Source organism: Micromys minutus (assembly GCF_963924665.1).
Source record: "Micromys minutus genome assembly, chromosome: 10".
In the NCBI taxonomy this organism is placed as follows: Eukaryota; Metazoa; Chordata; class Mammalia; order Rodentia; family Muridae; genus Micromys; species Micromys minutus.
The window spans coordinates 59,330,160-59,347,829 of NC_137979.1; the positions used below are offsets into that span (position 1 = coordinate 59,330,160).

General features: G+C 51.0%; 1 protein-coding gene across 1 annotated transcript in view; it reads right to left on the bottom strand.

Annotated features, from left to right (window-relative positions):
* Positions 1-17,670, bottom strand: part of SDK2 (sidekick cell adhesion molecule 2) — a gene marked incomplete at its 3' end in the record, with an annotated part of 267,015 nt that overhangs the window by 16,954 nt on the left and 232,391 nt on the right. The window contains exons 37-40 of the mRNA XM_080924572.1: positions 11,822-12,008; positions 8,013-8,150; positions 5,084-5,245; positions 2,153-2,278 (exon numbers count right to left, since the gene is read on the bottom strand). Of these exons, the coding sequence (XP_080780698.1) occupies positions 2,153-2,278; positions 5,084-5,245; positions 8,013-8,150; positions 11,822-12,008 (613 nt within the window). The remainder of the gene's footprint in view (positions 1-2,152; positions 2,279-5,083; positions 5,246-8,012; positions 8,151-11,821; positions 12,009-17,670) is intronic.

Genomic DNA, 17,670 nt, shown 5'->3' on the forward strand with positions numbered 1-17,670 from the left:
ATGGCTCAAAGGATGTCATGTTTAGCTTAGTCTGCCTTGCATGAAGCACAGCAATGCAGGGGTATTTTGTACCACCGGGGCTATTTTGTCATGAGGAGCCTGGAAGTATGGAGGGAGGATAAAAGAGGGGGAAGGCAGACCAGAAGACGGGAGACACCCATCTCTGAAAAGCAGCCCACTACAGGTTTTAAGGGTTGTTGTAGCATGCTCAGGGCTCACTTCCCCCTCTTTCCCACTGTCTGGTCCTCCCTAGAACTGCTGGCTTTGGCCCTTCTTGGCCTGTCTCGGAATGCTGGTCCAGCTCAGTCCTTCCTCCGTTCCACCTGTGCACGCCAAGTCACAACTCCCAAACTTGGAAGGGCAGTGGCTCATGCTGGGCCTCCCAGGCAACACTGGAAAAGCAACAGGCAGAGGTCCGGGGCCAACATTCCACAGCCTGGCATCAGGTCAGTCGACTTTGGTGGAATAAGAAGGCACAGGCCTCGGTGAGGAGATGCATGAGAGGCCTCTGAGCCAACTCAACAGTTGGCCCTGGAGGTCCAGGGAGGGACCATCTGGAGTAGGGAAGAGCCAGCACCACCTGTCGTGTGGGTGACATGGTGCATTTGGGTTTGCTAGATACTTAGCTAAGAGGGCTGGGATGGTTAAAATAGGATCAGGGCAGTAGTGGGTGGTGGTGGCTTCCAGGACCTCCAAGAAAATAATTAACTCTTTGTTATTGGGGTGACCCAGCCACCCTGAGGAATGTACAACCTGTGGTAGGGGTGGCTCAATTCTCCATAAGAAGTATTATGGGGAAGCGGCTGGGCCAGCGAACTGCTTCTTTTGCAAGCATAAAGATCGAAGTTTGATTCCCTAGAATCCAGGTTTTTAATCTTTATTTTTAAAAGCCAGGTTTGGGCACGGTGGCAAGCAATTTCGAGCCCAGTGCTTAAGAGACGGGATGATCTCTGGGGCTCGCTGGCCAGCCAGCCCAGCTTAATTTGCTGAGTTTCAGGCCACTGAGAGACCCCGTCTCATAAAACAAATGGACAGCACCTGAGGAATTACACTGGAGGATGACTTTAGGCCACACACACACACACACACACACACACACACACACACCCCAACTACTGACAGGATCCCCTACCTCTGACTATAATTCTCATTTGGGCAGCAAAGACTTATCTTTCCCAACTTCTATCTCCTAGGCACAGATCTTCGGAATACAAAGAGCAAGCCCCACAGCTCTTGGCTGGCTTGGGCTCCTCTGATTATCTTGGAAACCTAGCAACAGAGGGGGCGGGAGCCTAGGAAGCAGGTGCAGAGCCGATAGTGAAACAAGAGAGGAGAGGGCAGCCCCCTCAGGAGGGACTTATCAGCTGCTCGGGCCTGATGGCTTTGGAAGTTCTTGTGATTCGATTTCAGGCTTGACAGGAGAGGTCGGCAGGATGACAAAGTGAGCCATGAGTAGGACATGGGCATTTAGCTAGCGCGAGCGAAACCTTGCTTGTCTAGCTTTGTGGTCTTCGTGGGGCATTTGCGTGTGTGTGTGTGTGTGTGTGTGTGTGTGTGTGTGTGTGTATGTGTGTGTGTGTGTATGTGTGTGTGTGTGTGTGTGTGTGTGTGTGTGTGTGCGCATGCGCGCTCGCACACACGTAGGCTCATGCACTTGTGTGTGGAGGTCAGAGGAGGATGTTGAGTGTCTTTCTTACTTGCTCTCTACTGTATTTCTTGAGACAGACTCTCATTGGAATTAGAGCTTGCCAATTCCAACCAGCAAACTCTAGGGGCCTGCCCAGTGCTGGTGTGATAGATGTGCACCACCATGTATGACTTTTTAATAGGGGTGCTGGGGACCTGAAATCGGGTCCTCATGTCTGCACGCTTGAGTGCCCAGCCTTTCCTCTGGCTTCTTGAACGATCTTTCGCCTTAGTTGGGTTCGTACAGGGTGCTAACAACTGTTTTTTGGGGGCCTGTCGGGGATTCTTAAACAAGAGCCAAGTTCTAAGGAGACAGCCCTATCCTCTACTCCCTAACTCTAGCTTCACTTACAATAGCACACAAACCGTCGTGGATGGAGGACAGAAACAAGCCCAAGGGTAAGGAGGGGAGAAGGGCAGGGTGTGAGCCATTGAGGAAGGACGGCCCAGCCTGGGCAGGGCGTACCTGAAGGCCTGGCCTCTATTACGTAGCGAGTGACGGGTCCTTTGCCAGGATCTCCGCTGGACCAGTGGATGGCAATGGCTGAGCTGTACCGAACGATGATGGGTACTCCTGGTGGTCCTGGGGCACCTGCAAACACCCCAGAGTGTATAAGGGCACCCGCGGAACCAAGAATGGCCTCCCTTTACAACAATGTGTTGGTGGTGGGAGGGGGCTGGGCCACCAGACCAACTCTAGATGTAGAGCCTCCAGGACCTCCTACAAATACTAGGTCGGAAGAGTGTATCTCGGGCCAGGCCTGCCAGGATGTGAGTACTGTTTCTTCCTGTTATTCCCACACCCTACATTCTGAATCCCAGGGCGAGGCCCGGGGTAGGCGATGGGATGATCCTTCTCTATCTAGAGCAGAGTCGGAGGATGAAGGCATGTAAAACCAGCCAGAAGTTACTGTGTGATCCGTTCACGGAATCTTCAGGGGTGCCTCAGTTTGCCCATCTGCAAGGGCCTCATGGAAGAAAATCCCAAAAGGAGATGCCACAGTGGGCAGCCGAGGTGTTCAGACTGATGTTGCAGCGTGCCCGGGAATGAGGTCTGTTTGAGGGAGTGAAGGTCCTTGCCTGGCATGGGATAATACTCATCTTGTCTCTTACTTGAAATCTGCTACCTCTACTTGCATGTGCTATTAGGCTAGGTGTGCCTAAGGAGGAGAGCTTGGCAGAGGCTGTGTCTTGCAGACTGAGATACCGGAGAGGGAGGGCAGGATAGCAGACAGGACTGGGCCAGGCATCTCTCTATGCAGCATCCGAAACACTTTGCTGGGAGTGTACCAGTTCAAGCCTTGTCCCTTCCTGGAGACTCCTGCCACGTGTGGTCCCCACCATCTCCCAACAGACATGATGTTAACCATCCCTATAGCCTGGCACACAGTAGATGCTTCCTATCTGCTCGTGATACCAGTGGTTGAAGCAGCAGTGCATGTACTGATTGATGGCCTCTGGCTGTCTGATAGGAATAGAACACAACTCCAGCATCTTGCCAAAGCCCTCTGGGAGCTGGAGGAGCTGTTCAACTCAGACAGGAGGCAGGAGACTTTTCACACAGCTGGAAAGCTCATTGCCAGGTCCCTATATCCACTCCTGACATCAGTTTTGGAGAGCCTCATAGTTTCCCTCTCTAAGGAGCATCCTACCTGCATGCAGCCCAAGAAGGGGAGACACGACCCGAGAGTGGGGTCCAGGCTGGGGTGGCCTTTGGAGTCCCCACTTTTCGCTCTGTATAGGACATTGCTCAGGACAGAGAAAAAGACTGTCACTGGCTTTTCTGGTGAGGCAGGGACAGCTGGGCTGGTGTTGTGTCTTGCAGATCCCTCCTGGGTAAGGTTGGTTTCCTTTCTTGGTATCCTCCACCCCTCCTTTACTTCTTGCCCAACATCTTCTCTATCTCGTACCACAAACTCCAAGCTGGGGCTCTCTAAACCGAGAGTTGGAACAGGCTGTGCTCGGGTGGTCTGCTTTTTGCCAGCTCTCTTCTAGTTTTTAAATCCCAGGAAGTCTCAGATGAGAAGCAGAGCTGGGGCAGTTGGGACAGCAACTTCCTGTGGTCCCACACATCCTGTTCTTACTACGAGATGTGTGTGTGTGTGTGTGTGTGTGTGTGTGTGTGTGTGTGTGTGTGTGTGTGTGACAAATCCACATGCAGGGAGAAGACAAGAGGGCCTGGGCTCTCCAGCCCTTTTCTTCTTTTAGCCCACACTCTGGAGAAACTTCACTGTCTGCTGCTGATGGCCCTGGAACACGGAAGGGAAGGGAATGGCCTTTGGGAGGAAGTTGGGCTGGGTTTGGCTGGATTCTTCCTCAAGAGAGGGTGCAGGAGCAGGGTTGCTTAGGAGGTGGTTTTTATGTTCATTATGGGAAAACCTGAACCTGTGACAGTTCCATGAGACTAAATTCTGATTGCCCCATGGTCCTGGGTGGAGAGTTGGGGAGTGACAGAGAGGATTAGGGTGGGACCCCAAGGGTGGGAACACTGACTGGAAATACAAAGTGGCCTTCTGTCCATAAAAGCGGTTGGGAGAGCTGGCGGCACACGTCTCTGGGAGGCAGAGAGGCAGAGGCAGGCGGATCTCTGAGTTTAGGGCCAGCCTGGTCTACAGACTGGTCTAAGGCAGCCAGGGAGACACAGGGAAACCCTTGGGAAAAGAGGTGTTGGGTGTTGGGGAAGGCAGGCCAGGCTTCAGAGAGTTACTGGAGGTGATGGTATCATCGTTAGAGGAGATGACGGCATTTCAGGGAAATCACAAGTTCTGGGTCCACCCAGGGAGCACACACTGGACAAGTGCTGGGGGTGATTCTTCTGCACCCTGCTCTGAGAGCCACTGTTGGGTGGGGGACGGGGAGGTACAGGGGGGTGGTTCTGGATGGAGGTTTGAACACCTGCCAGGCTGCTTCCTTCCTGGACAGAAGTCACAGGGGCGGAGGGCTAGAGAGGAGGGAAAGAAGAAACACACGGAAACCTCCGTGGTTGTAGTGGTTCACCCTTGTAAAACCAGCACTTGAGTAGTGGCTGCGGCCATAAGTAGCAGGCCAACCTCGGCTCTATATTGAGGCAGACCCTGTGATAGCCTGGGATCTGCATGGCAAGAGGGTCTGGGTCAGTACAGGCTTGGATTGGAATAGCCCAAGGACTTAGATGCTAATAAACAAGCCCAGGATGAGGACAAGAGAGGAGCCCAGAGGAGGGACAGTGAGGGAGGAGAAATCAAGAAGAGGGAGGAGGGAGAGAGGAGGAGAGAGGAAGGAGCCGTGGGGCAGGAGATAGAGGAATAAGCTTCCTGCTTCCCGTTGTCTTCAGACCTAGCTCTAGACCTCCTGGGTCTCTTACTTGCAGGCCTGAGGATGTGATGCGAAGGACAGTGTGACTTCTAGTCTCTCCTACCTTCTCCAGGGCCCGTCGTGACGTTAGCTTCAATTTCAGGCCCATAGGTGAAGGTCTTGGCTTTGATTCGGAAGCGATAGGTCATGCCCTCGGCCAGATCCTTCACTTTCAGCCACAGTGGGCTGTTCCCCTTCACGTCCACCGTCACAATCTTGCTGACCCCTGTGGGGAAGGACCGTGAGTAGGGGCTGCAGTAGCCGGTGGGAACAGGGCCACCAAGGCTACTGGCAGCTACTGGGAGGAGGTGGCGGTTGTGGCCTCCATCTCTTGAAATCAGCTGAGTTGTCACTCAAGCCCACAGGCTGCCCACACTATGTCAGGAGCATGGCTCTGAAGAAGAGCTCAGGAAAAAAGGCTTTATGGTTAAAGTACCTGGAGGAAACCTTTGTCCTGTCTGCCTATCCCGGAACAGCCACAAGGTCTCCATCCTGTCTCACTGCTGTATGGCCCGTCAGCCCACCCCACCTCAATATCTCTTCGAATGTGACATTCCGGCACCCCATGTTGGGAAGTTCTCTGAAGATACTTCCAGTACTGGAGCGGGAAAGCACTTGGTGACTACTCTAACCCCCACCTCAGCCCCAGTTCCATCCAGTCCCAACTCTGTACTCTTCTTGGCCAATGAGAGCCCAGCTCCAGGGGCCCCATCATCTGTAACCATGTAGCTTTTGGAGTTGAAGCTTTAGAACCTCAGGTCATGGTGGCCAGGGGCAGGATGGGGGCTTCCACAAGGTGGTTTTGTGTGTGTGTGTGTGTATGTACACACATACATACTATATATATATATATATGAATGCTGTTGAAACTAGAGAAAGCACATGTGTGTGTGATATCTATATCTTCTATATCTATATATCTGGTTTTGGTTTATTCTTCCCACAAGCCAGAGAGGGTCTGGAGCATCTTCAATAAGGAAATGGAGCTTCAGATAAAAGGAGAAAGCACCAAAAACATTATAAGTACTTCCTTTACTTATTTATTTATATTTCATAATTTATGTTTTTTTTTTTTTTGTTTTTTTTTTGTTTTTTTTTGAGAGGGTTTCTCTGTGGCCCTGGCTGTTCTGGAACTTGCTCTGTAGACCAAACTGGCTTTGAACTCAAGAGATCTACCTGCTTCCGGCTGCCAAGGTGCTAGGGTACCACTTGCATGCCTGGTGCACAGGGAGGTCAAAGAGGGTAATGAATTCCCTAAAACTGGAGTTACGCACGGTTGTGAGCTGCCGTGTGGGTGCTTGGGACTCGGCGCTCTGTAATGGCAGCCAGGCCCCTAAACTGCTAAGTCATATCTCTAGGCCATATTTATTTTTGAGACAGGGTCTCTAGTGATGCAAACTGAACTCATGCTTAACTGTATAGCTAAGGACTCTCTGAACTCCTCTTTCCCCACCTCCACCTCCTGAGTGCTGGAATTGTGGGTGTGAGCCACCATGGCTAGCTTATGTGGTGCTGGTGCTGGGGCCCAGGACTCTGTGCCAAACAACCACTGTACCAATGGGGCCTCACCTCCAACCCCTTTCACTTACTGAATGAGTCCTCTTTGATACTGCCCATCCCACCCCTTCCTGGCCTAGACTTTGGCTTTCTCAATTAGAAAATGGGAAGCTGCTGGCCTGCATTCTAAATGGAGACCCTTACTCAGGAACCTATAAAGACATGGAGTTTACACCCTGTGGTCTAGACCCTGAGTGAGTAAGATCACAAGAGGCCAAGTACTCCATTTCTCAAAAAGTGGGAGGTCTCTGGGTAGGCCAGATAGAAATCACTGGGACAAGAGCCTGTCTAGGCCCCCTGCCTCTTGTCTTCTTGACCTCTGACCTGTTTCTGCCTGCGTCTCTTTCCAGGACCTGCCTCCCCTTTGGTTCTGACTTAGCCCAACTCTGCAGAATGGGTTGCTGGCACCCTGGTGGTAGTAAGAAAGACTGAGGATCATCCCCCCTCCAACCCCCATCCCCACCCCCGGCTCTGACCCAGAACTGGAGCTGCCTAATGTTCCCAGGCTTTGCCCCTTGTTCTAACCAGGCTCCAATTCTAGGAGTCTGTGTGTGTGTGTGTGTCCACAGACGTGGTCACTTCTTGCCACCAGGGTGTTCCTTCTAAGGCAGTCTTATCCCTCCCTATGCCTTGCTGTAAGTAGACCCAGCCATTGAGAAGCCCAGCCTTTTTCTCGCCTGTGCGTACATTCTCTTAAGATAGCTCTGGTGAGTGATAAAACAATGGTAACTTTCGGGGACTAAGGCTCACCCCTGGCTTGTTCCTACCAGCAGGCATTGGGCTGTCCTGTGTGAGAAAGCTGGCAGGTACCTGATGCCAACAGGCAGGGCTGCCAGTCCAAACCTTTCTGAGAGCCCCAAAGAAGGTCAGGGTCTGGGTGGGAAGCCTGGGAAGGGCAGGGGTGGAGAGGGAGAGAATGTGATCGGGGTAGGTCAGTCATCTGCAAAGCAGGAGTGTGGTGGCTACTCACTCTCACACATCTCCCTGGGGGAGATGCCCTTAGGCTTCGATTAGATTTCTAAAAGGGTCCCTGACCCTTCAAAGGGGGTGTGCTGAGAACTCTGAGGTTTGGCAGGGGGCCAGGATAACACGAGAACACCAGAGGACTGTCCATTCTTGGGGCAACGCTGTTTTGCTTGGATTCCGTCTCTCTCTTCCTGACTCAGTTTACGGAACAGGATGTCTACTAATGTCAGCGGTCCCCTGCCTGCACGGGAGACGGCAATCCTAAGATGCTGTTTCGACTTTGCCCTCGAATGCATTTCTATCAGAAACACCCCTTTCCCTGGGTCAAGCCTCAGTTTCCCCATTTATAAATAGGAAGATCTTCACCTCGTCTAACTGCTGAGCAGTGATCATGGTGTGGGCTCTGGGTGCAAACCAGTCCTTGAAAGGGGAGAGAGGGAGCTTGGGCCACATGGGAGATCCCCACTTACCATCCACTGGGGTGCAGGGTTCATACACCAGCCTGTAGCCCTCCAGAGGACCATTGGGGAACTGTGGGGCGTCCCAGGACACGTTCACGGAGGTAGTTGTCAGCTCGCTGAACTTGACCGAGCCTGGGGCACTGGGGGCTGTGGAGAGACAGCAAAGAGCTTTTTGTTTTTCTCATTCTGTGGAAGTGCAAAGCCTCAGGTCAGGCTCCAAGCAACTAGCAGGAGCTCTTGGGTCCATGCCCAGGGAGAAGAGAAAGTGAGGCTAGGCACAAGAAGAAGGCAGGAAGGGTCAGCTAAGGCCCTTGGGATCTCTCCTCCTCCCTTGCCGTCACCAGCACTCAGCTGTCTAATAGCAGAGACTCTGGCGCTGGGAGAAAGACCCCTTTAAAGATGGAGAATCTGGACTCCCTCCTAGGTGGCTCTGGGCCCTGGCTAGCAGCTTGGGACCGGCCGCTGCATTTCAAAGGACGACCCTTAAGGGCCACTGAGGGGCAAGATCATTTCTTGGCACCATGGGGTATGTTTTTCAGCACCCTGCTAGAGTGGGTGGAGTGGGTGCCTTGGCCTCATATTCAGAGTGGGCGCTAAAGGAGACATCAGAACTCCGGAGACAGGGCCTTCCTTTCATCCCTGGGTTGCAGGGCTTGCATAGAGACATCAAGCTGTCAGCACCTCAGGAAGAGATGTTTTCTTGTTCTGAGACCCCTGGGGTAACTCTGAAAACACACAGGATGGAAGATTCTGGTGTATGTGGGGGTGGGTGGGGGCGGGAAATGGGAGGGCAAAGAGGCAAGACAGGAAGCACCCCCACCCTCCACCCCCCAGCATCCCAATCTGGTTGGATGCACGGTCAGGCTATTATTGTCCGGTGCTGCCTCCCACCAGGCCAGAACTAATCTTGACAGCTTCCGGCTCCATCTCCCCGTCTGTCTTTGAAGGAGGGAGGTGAACTGTGGGCCCTTTTCCTGCCCTCCCCCTCAACACACTAGGGGGTTACAAGGACGTGGGACAGGACGTTCTGTCCTACTGCTACAGAGCCGGAAGCTTCCAGGCTCCTGGGGGGCTCGTATCTGACCAGTGACACTGATGAAGTGTGGTCAAGATGGGCAAGCAGGCAGAAGAACACAGCCAAGCTCAGCCTCTGGCTGACCGGGGGGGGGGGGGGGGGGGGGGGGGGGGGGGGGGGGGGGGGGGGGGGCAGGGGGAGGGGAGCCATTGGAGGAAAGGCTCCCCTGGAGTGGGATCTTGTCCCAGAGAGGATCCCAGTTATAAACTATTTCTGGTAGTTTGCTTTCTACAGCTCCTTACTGTAAGGAGGATCAGACTGGAAAGGCCGCAGTCTGGAGGCCAGGGCAGAAGGCTGTATGGTTGCCTTCTGTATCCACGGGCAATTTGTTCTAACAAAAATCTGAGGATGCTTGTTTCATATAAAACGCCATTTTGGAATATAAACTATAGGCACCCTTCTATGCACCCCTCCCCCTTGCCTGTGGCGTCCGAAATTAAACCCAGGGCATCTCAGGCTAGGCAAGTGAGGTCCCACTGAGATATCTAGCCCTTCCCATATACTCTGACTCATTTCTAGGTTACTTATGATTCCTGATACAATGCAAATAGCATTGTATCCTTTTGCTAAGTAGTTGTTATTCAGTGCCTCTGAACATGTTCAGTATAGACACATTTGTTATTTGGTGCTGTCTGGAAATGTTGGGCATAGATACATTTTCATTTGCTTGTTTTTTTGTTTTTTTTTTGTTTTTTTTTTTTTTTTTTTTTTTTTTGTTTTTTTGAGACATTCTCCTTCAGCTCAGGGCCGTCTTGAACTTGCTGTGTGGCTAATTTTATTTACACACATGTGTCTCTGTATATGTGTCACATGAGTGCACATGCCCATGGAGGTCAGAAAAAAGGGTGGGGTCCCCTGGAATTGAGGCTGCCGGTGGTTGTGAGACACTTAATGTGGGCTCTGGGAATGGAACTTGGCCCTCTGCAAGGGCAACAATGCTTGTAACTGCTGAGCCATCCCTCCAGCCCCGATTCTGAGCTTTTGCTCCTCTTGGCTTCACCTCTTAAGTGCTTAGATTATAGAGGTCTTTGCTGCCACGCCCAGGCAGAAGCAGTTTTGGGGAGTATTTTCCTTTTTTGGTTGGTTGAATCTTGCAGATAAGAAATTCATGGCTTTGGAAGGTTGACACATCAGGAAAAACAAAACAAAAGCTCCTGATTCCTTTCAGATGTCCTCGGTTCTAGCATCTGCCTTTTTCCGTTGTGACCTACCAGGGGATGATGAACAAAGCATGTTTTCTGGGGTGCCTCTTTGTTAGTTGGAGAAGATGCTACACTGATCACTCCCTGGGACTTCTAGGGGAACCCAGTGTGACAGGACAAGAGGATCTGTATCCCCTCTCCTTCCTCCACACCGCCTGGGTCGAGTCCCTGCCTCTCTCTGTTGTCTCCCTCCAGATGGCAGAGCAAATTTTTTTTCAAAACACAGAAGATCTATTTCTTTTTAAAATTTGCATTGACTTATTTTTACTTCATGTGCATTGGTGTTTTGCCTGCCTGTCTGTCTGTGGGAAGGTATCAGATTCTCTGAAACTGGAGTTACAGGTAGTAATGAGCTGCCACGTGGGTGCTGGGAATTGAACCCAGGTCTTGGAGAAGAGCAGCCAGCGCTCTTAACCACGGACCCAGCCCAAGTTCTAATCTGAACAGCTCAAACCCTTCTTCTGTGTCTCATCACATGGAGCACGAATCTTGATCTCCAGTCCCTAGGTGATTCTCACTCCACTTCTTTTGTTAGCACCGGGTTCTGATCCTCTAATCCCCTCCAGCCTCCAAGCCTCTCCCCTGCTGGTCCTTCTGAATCCTGCTTCCTGCTTGTCTCCAGAACTTCCCACAGCTGGTCTCCTCTGGCTCAAATCTCAGTACAGGTGTAGCCATCTTGGCCGGATCTGTCCAGAGTGAACTACGCCCTGCCACCCTGCTCCCTTTAGCTCCTCCCACCTGCTCCCTTTAGCCCCTCCCACCCTGCTTCCTTTAGCTCCTCCCACCCTGCTCCCTTTAGCCCCTCCCACCCTGCTTCCTTTAGCTCCTCCCACCCTGCTCCCTTTAGCTCCTCCCACCTGCTCCCTTTAGCCCCTCCCACCCTGCTCCCTTTAGCCCCTCCCACCCTGCTTCCTTTAGCTCCTCCCACCCTGCTCCCTTTAGCTCCTCCCGCCTGCTCCCTTTAGCCCCTCTCACCCTGCTCCCTTTAGCCCCTCCCACCCTGCTCCCTTTAGCTCCTCCCACCCTGCTTCCTTTAGCCCCTCCCACCCTGCTCCCCTTAGCTGCTCCCACCCCAGCAAGATTGCTGTGCTTGCTTACACCCCGTCCTCCGGTGGGCCTCACTAGGACACAGACTTACTGTCTTTTCTTTTAAATCATTGTTTAGGCACCAGCCTGAAGCAAGTGTGAGCACACAGAAGACAATGAACATGGGGTGGGATGAACAAAGGTAGGGAGACAGAAGGAAGGAGGAGGGAGACAAACGAGCAGGGAGTGGTGGTTGTCCCAGAGGCTGAGACAAGGTGGGCAGAACAGGCTAGTTGAGACCTGGAGACTTTCTCAAGGCTCCCAGTGAGACTTTCTTTCTTTCTGGACACAATAGAGCCTTCTTTACAGGCAGGGCTCTTCTCTTTCCACAGGGGATCTGGAAGTGAGACCTGGGTATCCGAACCCAGTTTCCCGGCTGCATGAGGTCGCTCCGACGCCAGGTGTGGACACCAGTGTGTCCCCACAAACTGACCTCCCCAAAGACTTCTCCCTACCTGCTTGCTGAGTCTGGCCCTGGGTCGGGGTGCTCCGTGGCCCATCCCCCGCAGCGTTGAAGGCTGCCACGCTGACCATGTAGGCCGTGTAACCAGTCAGGTTCTTGAGTTTCACGCTGTTCTCAGCCAGGAAGAGAGTCTTCACCCTCTCCGTGAGGTTCCTCCGCTGGACTTCCCAGAAATAAATCTGTGTGGACCAATGGTGGTATGAGAGGGGTGAAGGCATTCGATTTCCCCTTCGCTTCTGCCCATCTCAGGGTTCAAAGACACCCCTGCTTTCAACCAGGAAACAATACGCAAGTAGGTAAGAGCTATTTAAGGATTCTGGAACTTTCCTCTTAGTAGCCAATACCTACCCTCTGCTAGACGGTAAACCCCATCCCCCCTTGTATCTTTTTTTTTTTTTTTTTTTTTTTTTTGTGGTTGGGATCTGTTGCGTGTAACACAAATGTGTCAGCTTCAGAATCGGAGTCTGTGTCTCACAGACTTCTCTGAGCTGGGGGATGTGTGTGTGGGGGGCAAAAGTAATCATGGGCTCTGCTCTATGGTGTGGGGTACAAGGACCAACAGCTTGGCAATGCCAGGGCACTGGTGAGGAGCCTCAGCTGCTAATGTGCCTGTACTGAATCTTCTGTAAAGTTCCCGGTGCTGCACAGGTACAATCCAATCTGATACACGTGCATCTGAGTCCGTGAAGTCTGGTGCAGGGGAAGGCGGGACTAAGTTGGCATTTGGTGCGTGGCTGAATTCTGATGGCACCATTTGCTGGGTATGTGACTTGGTCAGGCCAGTTCCTCTCGGCTGCAGCGGGCTTAAGGACACCCACTTTCCGGGGTGAACAAGGCAGCTACAGGCCTTCTATAGGTATTATTACACGCTCGTGGAGGATTTTAGGTCCCCAGTGCAGCAGGAGCTTCATGGAGCCTCCAGGCACGCTATAATGAGCATGGTTAGTGCTTTTAAACACACACAGAAGGTTCTCAAACTACATTAAGAACATCCAGCTGGGACTCTCTTATAAAGCCTGGCATCCCAAACGTTGCACGGGATTGGAGATCATTTGGCGCCATCTGCTGGCCAAAGAGGGTTCTGAACGCTATTGGTGTTTCCTTTCCCTCCCTACCAATAAAAGTGGGAAAGAGCTAATAAAAGTGTCCACCCCCAGCATGTGCGAAGGCAATCAGGACATCTTGTTACTACAGAAGACTTGCTTCTCTACAGCCTTGCTTTTTCTTTTTTTAAATTTCTTTTTATATGGGGAATTGAGGTCTTCATTCATAAAATCACCCACTCATCCACTGACTGTGAGAGTACCACAGTCACAAAGCTTCTCCTGGATTCATCTTCAGGAGCGAGCTCAAGGCTAACTCCCCAGCTCTGCACACTGCACACTCCCTGAGCAGCAACAGCTTGGCGAGGACAGTCAGAAGAACGGCTGGGTCCTTCTAGCCAGAGGAGAGGGATAGACAGATTCCTGGGATGCATGGGGGTGAGGGGTGGGGAACGTGGGGGGAGGGGGCAGGAACCACAAAGGAGACCGAGGAGGGGTGGTGGGCCGTGTGAAGGGAAACAGGCAGGAGATTGTCAGGTCTCAACTGTGTAAGGCACAGTGCTGTGGAGACAGGCCCGGGGAAGCCTCTGACTGGTTGACGAACAACAGGGCAGATTTATCAACAGCCATGGCAAGGTGAGCTTTGGAGAGGTGGGTGAGGGTGAGGACATACCTGGAGGGGGGTTTGGAGAAGAGACTAGAGAGGGAAGTTTGAGAAAGGTAGACACTATGGGTAATCAGTTGTCTGATTGTCTTTGATTTCTTTCTTTCCCTCTCTCCCCTTCTCCTGTCCCCCCCCCCCCCCCACTTCCCGGTCTCGCTCCCTCTGCTGAAGATCTAGCCTGAGTTTTATGTATACTGTGTCATGCCTGGGTATCACCGGAGCACAGCAAACTGTCACCGCTTAGCAATGTCCCTATCTGATGGAAAAGCCTTTGAGTTCTCCAGTAAAGAGACCAAGCAAGGACATAGTGAGATATGAACAAAACCACAAGGTTAGAAAGGGCATTAGAAAGAAAATAAGGGGCTAGAGAGATGGCTCAGTGGTTAAGAACACCGGCTGCTTTTGCAGAGGACCCGGGTTCAATTCCCAGCATCTATTTGGCAGTTCACAAATGTCTGTAACTCTGAGATCTTACACCCTTACACAAGATATATATGTGGACAGTGCACATAAAATAAATACATTATTTTTTAAAGATTTATTTATTTAACATATATGAGTACACTGTAGCTATCTTCAGACACACCAGAAGAGGGCATCAGATCTCATTACAGATGGTTGTGAGCCACCATGTGGTTGCTGGGAATTGAACTCAGGACCTCTGGAAGAGCCGCCAGTGCACTTAACCACTTAGCCATCTCTCCAGCCCCCTAAATTATTTTTTTAAAAAGGAAATAAGGGGCTGGAGAGATGGCTAGGTGCTAAGAGCATTTACTGCTCTTGGAGAAGACCTGGGTTCGGCTCCCAGCAGCCATCTAGTGGCTCAGAACCTCCTGTAACTCTCGTTCTATGAGATTTAATGCCCTCTTCTGGCTTCTTTGGGTCCCTTTGGTGCACGTGAACTCAGGCAGACAGGCACATAAACACACAAAAATACCAAGTAGTGAACAAAAGAAGAAACAAATTTCAGAATGTCTTTATGGTCTGCCCATGACAGGCCCTAAAGGGGGATACATGGCATTGCTGGGGAGACAGGTCAGGGCAGTGTCAAGGTGTAGGACATACAGAAGCAGGGTGCCTACTTGCTGTCAGAGGACCTTTGTTAGCCAATGGTTTACAGTAAAAGGGACGAGAGGGTTGAGTTTGGATCCTGGTTCCCAAGGTGACATGATTAATTGGTAGAGTGACCACTCCTGGGGAAATGGGTGTGTACCAGGCTGTGGGCTCCAGAGGGCGGCCACCCTGGTCCATCTGACTCCTCTGGGTCCCAGGCACCTAAAATCACACCTGACCCACGGTTGACATAGGTTGTGTTACAGGGAAAGGGGCTGGAGTGAGAGCGGATGACTCTGACTCCACCCCGTATCATCTATTGGTTTTTATTCATCTGACATATAGATGACAACGTTTTAATAGGATTAAGATGTATAATTAATGCTCCGTTTTCTTTGTTGTTGTTTATAGTGTAAGAAACAGAGCCCAGGGCCTTGAGCATGCTCGGAAGCGCTCGGTCAGCATCACACCCCTACCAACCTGGTCTTTTGGAGGGAGGACTTCCATAGCCCAGGCTGCTCTTGAATTTGCAAAGTGACAGAGCCTTGAGCAGATCCTCCTGCCTCCCCAGTGCTGGGATTACAGGGGTAGGCCCCTAAACCTGTTGTTTTATGCCTGCTGGGGCTCAAGCCCCAGGAATCATGAATACTAACCACTCTACCTGAGTGTGTGTGTGTGTGTGTGTGTGTGTGTGCGCGTGTGTGCGTGTGCGTGTGCGTGTGTGTGGCTCAGCTCCACCCCACGCATATCCACTTACTGGTGACCACTGTCAAGCCAAGCTGATTAGCACCTGTCAACTCCAGTGGTCACTTTTCCCCCCCTACCTTTTGACAAAACTCACAATTTATTAACATAGATTTTAAGCACGGCAATTAAGAAATGAAGGAACAGAATGATCGAGTAAAGAATAAGAAAAAAAACTATATATTTGGGTATGGGCTTATCCCCCTCCCTGTCCTTGTTGGATAAACGATATTTAGGATGGCTCAGGAGGTGTGGTGTGTGTAGGTAGGGATAATAGCTGATAAGGCAGAGGCAGGAGCTACTATGTTTGTGGATTCAGGAAATGTCCTTTTCCTGTACTGGGTATGTGTGGTGAGATTCCTAGAAAACTGTAGGCTTAAGATCGGAACAAAAGCCTTTAAACAAATGCTTCTGGGCTGGAGAGATGGCTCAGTGGTTAAGAGCACTGACTGCTCTTCCACAGGTTCTGAGTTCAATTCCCAGCAACCACATGGTGGCTCCCAACCATCTGTAATGGGATCTGATGACCTCTTCTGGTGTGTCTGAAGACAGCTACAGTGTACTCATATACATAAAATAAACAAGTAATTCTTAAAAAAAAAGATACCCAGCCCTCTGGCGAGAAACTAGAAGCCTCCTGTGCCATTGTTGGAAATGTAAAATGACACAGCTACTGTGGGAAACAGTCTGGAGTTCTTCAAAGAAAATTAAAAATAGAATTACCATACGATCCAGCAATCTCATTTCTGGGAATGTATCCAAAGGTATTAAAATCAGGGTCTTGCAAAGGTATACAGTGTAACTCCCATGTTACACTGTAGTAAGGTCAGCAACAGCCAAGATGTAGAAAACCCAGGCGGCTCAACGGCACACCTGTCATCCTGCACTTGGAGGCTGCCGGTCACAAGTTCAAGGTCATCCTCTGGGACATAGCTAGTTTAAAACCACGCTGAGCTGAAAACACCCTGTCTCAAAAACAAACAACCCCTTCTAGCTATGTCAGTGGTCGAGTAGATAAATGTACAGCATTTGTGCATTCCCGATGGAGCATTATTTTGCTTTAAAAGCAGGGAAATCTTGCCGCTTAGAACCACATGACCCTGCATCCTCCTCCTGTGAATTTCACACTGTGTTTAGACTCCTACGAACACCTGATGCTATGCGAGGGCTAAGCAGTCACCACAGCACAGCCACCTAGGGACTAACAACTGGAAAGTGTCTCATGTTCAGGCTGGCCCAATGTTTCCCTCCCACAGCCATGATCCCAGGCAGGATGAATCCGCCTCTGGGAACGGAGAGCTGGCTTTAGCTGTTTCCGACACTCCCCTCTCTTTGCCCTTCTCTCTCACTTCATTCCCAGTAGAGTACTGGGCTGGGAAACTGGAGGGATCGCGTGGGACTTTGCTGCCTCTCTCTATCATGGCAACACCAGTTTGTGGTTGTTGGGGGAGGGAGGCAATGCTGGGAAGGATGGGGGTGGGGGTGGGGGGGGAAGCTTGCACATAATAAACAGCTTAGTAGCTTTCTGAGCCCTGTTTGTTTCTTTACTTACTGACACAGACTCATGCAGCCTGGAACTAGCTATATGGTTGAGGAAGACTTTGAGCTCTTAAACTCCCTGCCTCCACCTTCAGAAAACTGGCATTATGGGTGTGTTTGTTGTGCCCCAACCAACTTGTAGCCCTTGTTATTATTATATTTAAAATTTTTAGTTGTGTGTGTCTCTGTGTGTGTGTCTGTATGTGTGTGTGTCTTTTTAAAAATTTTATTTATTTCATATATATGAATAAACTGTCACTGTCTTCAGACACACCAGGAGAGGGCATCAGATCCCATTACAGATGGTTGTGAGCCACCATGTGCTTGCTGGGATTTGAACTCAGGATCTCTGGAAGAACAATCGGTGCTCTTAACCACTGAGCCCTCTCTCCAGCCCATGACTGTGTGTGACTGTGTGTGACTGTGTGTGACTGTGCATGTGAGTGCAGGGTCAGAAGAAGGTGTCAGAGTTCCAGGAGCTGGTGTTCAGCCAGCTGTGGGTGTTGAGAAATGTAGCAAGTAGTCTTAACTAAGGAGCCATCTCTCCAGCTTCACCCTTGTTATTTTGGAGCAAGAATTTTGTTAAGTAGACTAAGTTGGTCATGAACTCACAATTTCCCTGTCTCAACTCTGCCTTCCATTCTTGTGCTTGGATGATAGGTATATACTGCCATGCCTGGTCCAGTGGCTTTCTGTCCATCCATCTGCCCATTCACCTGTTCATCCACCCATCTATCAATCTATTCATCTGTCCATCTGCCATCCACTCATCCACCCATTCATCCTTCCTTCCATCCA